The sequence below is a fragment of the Orycteropus afer genome, unplaced genomic scaffold, assembly GCF_000298275.1.
Source record: "Orycteropus afer afer isolate SDZICR_OR568_19922 unplaced genomic scaffold, OryAfe1.0 scaffold00267, whole genome shotgun sequence".
Classification (NCBI taxonomy): domain Eukaryota; kingdom Metazoa; phylum Chordata; class Mammalia; order Tubulidentata; family Orycteropodidae; genus Orycteropus; species Orycteropus afer.
Window position 1 is genome coordinate 1,757,189 of NW_006921854.1, and position 10,939 is coordinate 1,768,127.

Genomic DNA, 10,939 nt, shown 5'->3' on the forward strand with positions numbered 1-10,939 from the left:
ACATATGCAGGAGTCCCTGCGTGGTGCAAATGGTTGAGCACTTGACTACTGAAAGGTTGGTGATTTGAACCCACTCCAGAGGTGATGCAGAAGACAGGCCTGGTGATCTGCTCTCAGAAGGGCATGGCCTTGAAAACCCTATGGAGTAATTCTACTCTCCACACATGGAGTCACATGAGTAAGGATTGACTTGACAGCAGCTAGGAACAATAACATAGATAGATACATAGATGTATTCCTGTTATCCTATATCTATCCTGTGAATAGTGATTTTTATAATCTTGTTTTGGTACTCCATTTTTCTATTAAGTATTAAAAACAAACAAATAAAAAAACTCACTGCCATTAAGTCGATTCCAATTTATAGCAACCCCTCATTGGGTTTCCAAGGCAGTAAATCTTTACAGAAGTAGATTGTCCAGTCTTCCTTCCACCGAGTGGCTGGTGGGTTTGAACCACCAACCTTCTGGTTAGCAGTCACGCCTTAGGCACTACACCACTGGGCCTCTCTTGGCCTGGACAGCCATTAATGGTTCTGACTGAAGAGAAAGAACTGTGGAGAAAGCTTCAGACAGGGGGTAAACCTTGAGCAGAATTGGGCAGCAAAATGACATGGGAAGGGTGTGTTCTTAGATTAGGATATTGGGGCAAAGTGGATGCATTTTGCACAAGTGTACAAGAACATAGAGACAGAAAAATAGTTGAGAAATTCAAATGTTTGCTTTGAAATTCACCCTTGTCTTCAATTGCTTCATCTTATAAACAGAGATAGCAACTCTGATGTCACCGGGCACAGACCCATAATTTGATGAGGAAGAAAAACTAGGGCGATTCTTACTGAGAGACCATTTCACCAAAAGGTATTATTACTTGGTTAAGTCATCACTGAACCAGCAGTTGTTGTTGTTATGTGCTGTCGAGTCATCTCTGACTCATAGCGACCCCTCCTTGGGTTTCCAAGGTGATACCTCTACGGAAGTACATAGCCTAACCTTCCTTCCGTAACTGGCTATATATAGCTAAACCAGAACCAATCTTTTTAGACTTTATTTCTAATTAGACCAACTCAAAATTTTCACTTTAATACAGGTTAAGAGAAAACAACCAAATAGACAAAAAAAATTAGGCACTGCGTTTCATGGAAAGCCTTAAGTAGTTTTTCCAAGATGGAAATAGTTTTTTTTTTTCTTGGTTCATTGATAAAATTAGAAATACTTTATTAAAGGTGAAAGGAAATAATATAGCGTGTCTCAGAGTGAAATCTGAGTTTAAAAAACTTTTGTTGTCGTCGTTATGTGCCATCGAGTCGGACCCGACTCACAGTGACCTTAGGTTTCCGAGGCAGTATCACTACAGAAGTAGATTGTGCAACCTTCCTTCTGAGGAGTGGCTTTAGAGAAAAATATTTTTTAAAAATTATATTTTCATATGAAGTATATGATAGTTTCTATATAAGGTGGTTGGCTTGCATGACCTATAAAAATGGTTTAGTAAGAAAATGCCAATATAATCAAGATTTCAAGATAAACAGACTTTCAGAGAAAAGATACATTTCAGCAGGACCCTGCTGCCCGAAACAAGCCCATGCTAATAAAAGTCCTGTTGTATTATTAGTCACCTCCCTCTCTCATCAGATTAAAAACTCCTATTCATCCCAGCTCTCCTGTTTGCTCACTCTGTGGCCTTGGGCAAGTGATTTAACACCGCTGTCTTCATTTTTTTCATGTGTGAAGTGGGAATGATAGTATCTTGTCCAAGGTCAATGGGGTAGTTATTCAAAGAAGATTATTATTTGTAAGGTACCTAGCCACGGGCCTTGACACAATATACATGCCCAATACCACTTCTGAGGCTCTTTTCAGTTGGCACATCTTCATAGCTCTACCTGTTTTCTCAGCCAGAGTATTTTTTACTTTTGTTTTCAAAGAACACTTTGTGGTCTCTGACTTTGCATGTCATACTATCAACTCACTTCTATCCACCTTTTCTGATCATCTGTGAGTCCTTTTAGGGTCCTCACACTGTGCATCTCTGGCAGGAAATAAGGCCCTGGTGTACAATAAGTGACCAGTAAGCACTGTGGCACTGAATTTTCAGTTGTGGTCATCAAAAGAGGTCCAAAAGGACATTGACATATGAGCTCTTATTAACGTGCTTCCAGCTTATTCCCTTCACTGGATGGAACAAAACATTTTTCTTTCCAAATATTGTCCCAGTCGATCAATGAAGTTGGCCTTCAACATGATTGGACAAAATTTGTGGAAGTGTTGCCTTGGAGGTCAAAGTGATCAGAAGCAAGTGGGGTTCAAGTTGGACCTTACTAAGAGCTTCCTGAGGGTCCAACTGCCAACTCCAGAATGAAAACAGGACTGACTGAGAGAAGCTGTGATGACACTTTACTTGAGGGATCAGACTTGCATCTTTATGGGATGGATTCAGTGAAATCTTGCCTCCAAGAAGGAACAGATTTGTTGAGTATCCAAGGTTACAGGTGTGAGCCTGTGGGTTTGGTTTGCTAAATGACTTTACTATACCTGTGCACTTAAGGTTTCCAGAGGGCTTTCTATCCTTGGGAAAGCCATTAGGGGTACTCCACGGGGATCCTCGGGTTTGGGTTTGGAAGGAGATCCTTGCGTTCCTTTAAAGTTATGGACCACACACATTCCCTGCAGGATGAGGGGAAAAGAGATTGGGATCAGACTGCAGCCATCACCACCTGGCCATCTCTGAGGAAGGCAGGACTTTCCCCTTGAATACTGTCGCCATACTGACTTTCTGCTTTTCAATGGGTCGGGATCATAGAAAATCTGAGGCATGACACAGGGTGTCTACAAAGAACACTCTAAGTGGGTGTGTCTGTGTCCATGTGTGGGAGCATTTGTTTAATCACCAGATAGCGGGTGGTAATCAGTGCACCACACTGAGTCTGTTTCCTTATCTGTAAAATGGGGCTAATACCCACCTCAGAGGATTTGTAACAATTAAAAAACACCATGAATGTAAACTGCCTAATAACAACAGATGGTACCTATCAAGGGCTACCCTGTGTCTGGCACTGTGCTGAGGGTTTCACCTTGCTTCATTTAACCTACCCAACAATCTTACAAGAGAAGTGCTATACTCAGCTCCTGCTTAGAAAAGGAAGAACAGAGAAACCAGACAACTTGCCCAAGGTCACACAGAGATTTGAACACCAGAACCCCTACCTCTCACCACTATGCTATTTGCCCCTTAATAAATGCCAAACACATAGGAAGTAAATTGTAAGTGTTAACTACTAGGTAACACCTGCTTAAAATGTTCACACTCCAATTATGTGACTAGGTAGCTCATTTTTATTTGCTTGATATTAAATGACCTATCAGTGGCTATTCTCTTTTACTGTCTCCATTAAGAGCTTCCCCTATACATTATGACCCACTTTCTTGATTACCTACTGAAGCTCCTTCCTAACTGACTCTGTTGTTACCATTTCTCTGGTCGCTTTGTCTGTGTAGAGTTTACTAGCCTCTTTCCATATCCTCTCTTCCACTTGCTTCCTCATCATTGTTGCTATATCCAGTGTGGTGTCTTTGAACTAGCATCTTTCCTGTTACTCTTCAAACCCTGCAGAATACTTCAGTGAAAAAAACACTCGCTATCTCGCTCACCTCCATCTCATTTTCCAGCCCTGCTCAAGCTTCCTCCAGGAAACGGGGAAAGTGGAAGGTGTAGGAGCTCTGGAGTTGGAGAGACCAGGTTAGATTCACGGCGAATTGGTTGAGTGGTCACTGGGCAAGTCAGTGAAGTGACTTGAGCCTCATTTTCCTTATCTGACAACTTGCTCGAGTTGTTCTAGAAGCACATGATTGGATATACATATACAGTGTGGGGCATGCAGTAATTCTTCAACTAATAATTTCCTTGCTCTTCCCCCCACTTTCATCTTCATGGTGTACACAAACAACAAGGAAAACAATAAACAACCTATGCAGCAACTATGTTTCTACTCTCAGATACTGTTCTTCTCTCTTTTTCTGTCTTCTCTCCCACTTTCTGCTTTGGAATCCTTCAGTCTTTTCCATGACGTCCATCCCTCCATCTTCTTTCCCCTCCTATTTCCCAGCATAATGGACGTGTATGTGTTATGCATCCATGTGCACATGCAGGTGCCGTCTGAGACAGGATGGTTCATCTCATGCAGAGGAAGCCCATGGCTGATCTGGATTTTACAAAAAGGTGATTTGTGGAAATAACATTTTGACATCAATTGCGAAATCATGTCAAGGAGGCAGAAATTGACCAACAGTACATTGCTGAGAGAAAACAAGTTTAATGTTAAAGCAGAATTTGAATCTGGGGCTTCAGCAAACACAAAGGAATCCAAAGCAATTATCTCACAAAGTCGCCCAGGGCAGTCACACTCTCTTGAGCTTGGGATGGTTGGACAGTAAAGTGGTTTGTTTTTTCTTTGGAGCCCAAAGCCTTTGATCTCACTCTGAAATCCCTCTCCTTTTCAAATCACCTGTATCCTTTCCCTCTTTTAAAAAGTGTTCTTGGGAGCTATTCTTCATCAGACATCAACTTCTCAAGATCATCTCGGTACCACCTTCCCTGCAACTTCACCCAGAGAATTTGCATTTATATCTTTCATCTTTCACTAAGGGAAGAAAGTTGGGGTCCACTCAGAATAATTTTGAGTTAGAACCACACTTCCCAATCAGTGTCCTCACTAAGTGTGATCACTTCCTATGTGTATCTGAACAATAAAAAAGGATCAGAAATGCTGACTTAGGGTCTGGGAAGTAGATAGGTTATATGACTGTGAAGTTCATTGAAATGTGATATCACTCTTAATGGGTTCTTGGACCACAAAGGGCAGAATGGGAGGAGGGAGGTTTTCCCAGACAACAATGGCTTCTGTCTCCTTCGGGATGGTTTCTGAATACAGTTAGGGAATTCATTTCATGTGTAACACATGAGGCTCCAGGCCTGGTGATTCACTGTAAATAAGGACAAGAATGTTGTCAGCATTCTTTTTGGAGCTCAGGATAAGCTCATTTTTAATACTTGAAGACAAAATGAAACAATGCTATAGTATGCCCATGCAATGGAGTATGACACAGCAATAGGAAGGAACGATGGATTATTGACACATGCTACAGCATGGATGAATTTCCAAAGAGTTATGCTGGGACAAAGAAGGCAGAGAAAAGGAGTTTGTACTATATGACTTCATTTATATGAAATTCCAGAAAAGGCAAAGCAATATGTGGTGACAGAAAGATGATCAGAGGTTGTTTTAGCAACAGGAGAGGGGAAGGGTAGGAGGAAGGACTGCAAAGGGGCATGAAGAAGCTTTTGAAGGTAATGGATGTGTTCATTATCTTATAGTGGTTGTGATTCCATGGTATGGCCACACGTCAACATTTATCCAAATTGTCTAATTTATGTGCAACCTATTAGATGCTTATTGTAAAAATTAAGACAAAAACAATGAGAAAACAAACCTATTGTTTTATAATCTTATAAAGATTAAGAGATTTGCTAGGTGACCTGGCCCCCATCTATTAAACTTGCTGCTGTTGGGTCCATTCCAACTCACAGTGACCCCGTCTACTATGGGAGTGAAAACCTCATCAGAAATGTAAGGGTAAGGAGACAACTTATCAACCAACGCTCTTCTCCGTGATGTTTCTTAAATATGGTTGAGAAGCCACCTGTGGTGGAGATGGGATGTCCAAGAAACATGTTTAGATAATACCAGGGCTTCTGAAAAGTGGGGGTGTGGTTAGCTACAGGGCTTTCATTTTTCTGAGTGGGCTATGCAAGTCTGGGGTCAGACCCGAATTTCTTGGCATTTTGGAAAAGAGGCTGCATGCATCCACCAGGGCTCTTCTTCCTGTTCTTCTCTCAAGCAACACCTACCTTAGGCTCTAAACACTTATTAATATTTAGAACAAACATTTACAGAACATTGCTTTTAAAGTATGCCCTATTATTAGTCTGCCCAGCCTCAATCCCAAAGCCCAGTGTTGAAGAAAGTGGGGTAAGCTGTCCGTCCTGGCGCAATCTTCTCCCTGACCCCCGAGAGGCAATACAGCCAATCCTATTTCTGAAAGGAAAAGTGTTTAGAAACCACTCTTACAGCAGCAGGATGCATAACACTTGGAGAATAACTGTCATTCACAAGGCTGAGACAAGAGGAGCACCTATGGACTTAGACGCTAAAAAGAAGTCTGGAAACCCGATTTTGTTGCCTCATCACAATCCGATGCAGCCCTTTGGAGGGAACTAGAGGAAAGGGGTAGAATGAGGGCAGGGGACGTACCAGAAACAGGGCCACAGCAGTGCCCAGGATGAAGCCTGCGATCACATCCGAGCAGTGGTTCCGATACTCAGAAACCCGGTTGAGGCCCGTCAGGAAGGCTGTGCAGAGGGTCCCAAGGCACAGCACCGGCTTGGCCAGTCGGCTGCTCTTCGTCTTGATTGTGCTTGTGATGTACATCTGGAACAGGACAGAGGCCGGGGTAAGCAGGCGGCCCCTTGGACCTGTGCATACACATGTGTGTACACATTCACACACCAACGCACACAGGGCCCTACCTGGTTTTCCTGGAACAACTTCACTGAACTACTTGGTAGAAACTTAAGGAAGGAAACTAGGGCAGCAAGAGCAATGGACAGATGCATGTCAGTCCCGGTGCCTCGCAGTCTAGGGGCACGAGGACAGAAGGGACGGGGCATGAGGAGGGACTGCACAATCCTCATCAGTTTCAGACCGTGCCGTTAACGTACGAAGTTAAAGAAGCATGGGGGGGGGGTCAAGAATCTCAAACACCAACTAAACCTTCTGTGAGAACGAACTTTAGGGTGAAAACCAGGCAGCGAGTGACTATACAGTTTCCTTCTTGCAAACCCCAGAGGCCTAGCTGCTTCTTCACTCTTAAAACCCATTGCTGTGAAGTTGACTCCAACTCATGGCAACCAGGCAATCTGTTCCAAAGGGGTGACTGATGAGTGCGTTGGCTGAATTAGAACCTTCCAACCAATGTGTCACACAAATGAGCTACAACTGTGCTGGAAAGTTGATGCTCACATTCCTCGGGGCAGCTGTGATGAGTTCCACCCAATCATTTACTTAGTGTGTTCTGATACAGTAAGCGTTCCTGCATGTCCCACCAGGTAAACAAGGTCAGGAAGACATGAACTAAGTAAGCAGTGAGGCAGTTTATATAACACTGGAGATTCGAGCTGTTATTATCTCATTGTAAAAAGCTGGGTGAGATGGTGGCACAGTGCCTAGGGCATCTGGTGGCTAACCAGAAGATTGGTGGTTCAAACCCACCTGCCATTCAGTGGAAGGAAGATGGGGCAATCTACTCCTATAAAGATTTACTGCCTCAGAAACCCAGTGGGGGTCACTATGAGTTGGAATTGACTCAATGGCTGTGAGTTTGGTTTTTTTGGACTTATCAAATCTGTTCCTGGTAGCCTAGGATCAGGAAGATATGCCTGGTAATGGTCACAAAAAAACACTAGAGGGCATGATGGATCCATCATTTCTTAACACATGTGATGAGTTTAGCAACCCTAGAAAGTAATATCTTGATCCTTACATTATAGTCAATGACAAACAGTGTTTGTATGGCGTGAGCACACATAAATGTGCAAATAGATACACATTACAATTAGCAATGGAAATAATCAACTGCATACAGTGATGCTTCAACACGGGTGTGAATAAAAAAGGTAGGGTTCTCATTATCATATGTAACAGATGCCCTACACTACAGTGGTTAGATCAAAGCTGCATAAATTAGAGCATACTATCACACTATGCTGAGGGTGTGTGGGAGAAATGTTATTGAAATTTCTACTATATATTTAACATTAGTATTTTATGCTCCTGTGTTGTTTTCTGGGAGCTCTGGTAGCGTAGTGCCTAAGGCACTTGACTGCTAACCAGAAGGCTGGGGGTTCAAACCTACCAGTCACTCCTCGGAAGGAAGGTTGGACAATATACTTCCATAGTGATACCACCTCAGAAACCCAATGAGGGGTCATTATGAGTCGGATCCGACTCAATGGCACACAACAACATACTGTTTTTTAATTGTATCCTTTATAAACTTTCTGACAAGATTTCAAAGAGTTAAGAGCATGGGGCTATGGTTACTTTGCCCTATTTCTCACAGCATTAACTGGCACTTAGGAAATACTTGTTAAGTACTTTGTAAAAGCATGTAACCTGCAGTAGGGGTTCTGAAAATGTTTGCACAGTTGGAATATTGGCACCAGGTTTGTCGGTTTCATGTTCTGTATGGCGAGGATGATCCGATCGGCTTCTATTTGACACTTTGGAAACATGTGTTAGAAGAGCAGCTACTTTGAGTGAGCTGACTGTACTCACTTCTTTCTTCCCTGAGTTTATGGCATCATTTGATAAGATAGCAATGTACTACGAGTAACAGGATTGTTTTTACAATGGTGTAAAAATGAATTCTACACCACAATGAATTGATTCTGATGAAATAAAAAGAAAACATGTTTTAAATAATTTGACTCCAGATAATTTGTTGCTGTTGTTAGGTGCCGTCGCGTCGTCTCCGACTCATACATACAACAGAACGAAACACAGGCTGGTCCTGTGCCAGCCTTACAATGCTTGCACTCTCGAGCCCATTGTCGCAGCCACTGTGTCAATCCATCTCGTTGAGGGCCTTCCCCCCACTTTTTTTTTTAATTGCTGACCCTCCACTTTACCAAGCATGGTCTCCTTCTCCAGGGATGGTCCCTTCTGACAACATGACAGAAGTAGGTGAGACGACGTCTGGTCATTCTCACTTCCAAGGAGCATTCCAGCTGCACTTCTTCCAGGACACCAGATAATTTAGGATACATCAATATAAAAAAACTAGAAAATGCGCTGTATGCCTCAGAGGGCTTTCTTTGTTTAATGAATACATGCCATAAATTTTTTGGAAAATCAGAGTCCTAACCAAGTTACATTTGACCTGCTCACATCAATCAGAACTTATTAAATTATTTGTGTTCACATGTTTCCTTAGCATGGGGGTGGTAGGGATCATTTTTGTCATGTATTCATTGAAGAGTAGATCTAAAAGGAATAACTAAAAAACAAACAAAAAAACACCAAACCTACTGCCATCGAGTTGATTCCGACTCACAGTGACCCCCATTGGGTTTTCAAGGCTATACATCTTTACAGAAGCAAATTACCTCATCTTCCTCTCGAGAGCAGTTGGTGAGTTTGAACTGTTCACCTTCTGGTTAGCATCCAAATGCCTCACCCACTGCACTACCAGAGCTCCTTGTAAATGGAACACAGAGGCCCTTTTTGCTTCCATTGTTTTAAAGAGGATATTCAACCAATCGTTTTAAACTCTACTCAATAGGCCAGGCCTGTAGTTATTCACCTTTTCCCCACCCTTAGTATATTCAGGGGCTTTTCCATCAGAAGCAGAGTGGGACCCCTGCGGTACTCTCAGTGGAACGGCTAGGAGCGTCCCTGTGTCACAGCCTGGGTGACAGTGCTTGGGCTCCAAGTCCCCAGGAAGAACGGACAGCTTGAGAGGGGTCTTGCCCTGCCTTCTCGCTCTCCTACCTTTCATCAAGAGTCATTGGACTGATCATATCCTGAATATAAAATAAGCTTGAGTGAGAAAAGGGACGATTTTGACCAGCAGTTGGCACTCCACAGTTAAGCACACATTTACCAGCACTGAGCAGTGGAGTCTTTGAGCTGAGCCCTACACTTCTGAGGTCTGGGTTCTAATGAAGGACTGGCCCGAGAAAGGTGACATGATGTCATTTCCACAAGGGGTGCAAGTAAATAGCAGGAAAATAAAAGGGCACCATAGTTCTATCTTGTATTTTAAGAGCAGACACATTTTGGGTTTTCTCTGTGACAAGAGCAAGAAGGGCAAGTCCACCCCAGTGGAGCAGTCAAACTCTAGGGGGCTTGGCAAGCAAGGAGAAGGGAACTTATGCTGGGGTCATCCCAGTCCATTCCTGTTTGCCAGCAGAGCAGTGGAGAGGGGTGCTGGCAGGAGCAAAAGAAAGGTGTGGGAGTCTCCCGAGTCGGCCTCGCTGCTGGGCAGTATGGGGTCACATGCACCTGCACATTGTCGGCAGGTGTGAGAAATGAGTGCTATTCTGAAATCAACCAAAATTTGGCAAAGAGTCTTGTCCTACGAGCAAAGAGAATTTCACATCTGGTCCCAGAAGCCTGGGCTCCAGCTCTGACTGTGTAGCCTTAGCTATTCTCTGGGCTTCTGGACCTGTAAAACAATGGGGTTTGACTAGAGGATTATCAAAATTCTTTCCGGAACCAATATCCTCTGGCCGGAAAGGCTATCGCACGTATATTGCGCCGGGACTTCGGGGAGGAGGGCGATGGCATGATATAACACAGACGACACATGTTACAGCATGACTTGATAGATCACTATCAGTCAGGTCATGGTGACAAAAGAATGGGTGGATGCAGAGAGAGCCATGTTGAGCAAAAACTCAACTTGGGGGAGAGCAGGACTCGCACACTCACCGTGGCATATAAGGCAGAGTAAATGCTCAGAGCAGCGTGTTTGGAGGGAAAGGATCTCCGAGCCTTCTCTATCACTTCCAGGTCCCCGGTGCAAATGTTCCCGTTGCTTACGAACTGGTGGTGTGCTTGGCAGTCTGTGCTGGTGTAGTTCGGCTTGCACACTGTCAGGAAGTATGGCGTTAGGTGCCCAGTGACCACTTGCCCGGCGTTTACAAAAATGTCAGTAGCAAAAAGTCCAAATGCAAACACACCTATAAGGAAATTTAACATAATTAGGAAAGGGTACATCCACTGGTAGCATAGTGCCTAAGGCACTTGACTGCTCACCAGAAGGCTGGTGGTTCAAACCCATCAGCCACTCCTCGGAAGGAAGGTTGGGCAATCCTACTT

The 10,939-nt window shown here is 43.5% G+C and overlaps 1 protein-coding gene across 1 annotated transcript in view; it reads right to left on the minus strand.

Moving 5' to 3' along the window:
* Positions 1–10,939, minus strand: part of PLPPR1 (phospholipid phosphatase related 1) — a 122,374-nt gene that overhangs the window by 7,190 nt on the left and 104,245 nt on the right. The window contains exons 4-6 of the mRNA XM_007950318.2: positions 10,550–10,800; positions 6,311–6,487; positions 2,535–2,666 (exon numbers count right to left, since the gene is read on the minus strand). Of these exons, the coding sequence (XP_007948509.1) occupies positions 2,535–2,666; positions 6,311–6,487; positions 10,550–10,800 (560 nt within the window). The remainder of the gene's footprint in view (positions 1–2,534; positions 2,667–6,310; positions 6,488–10,549; positions 10,801–10,939) is intronic.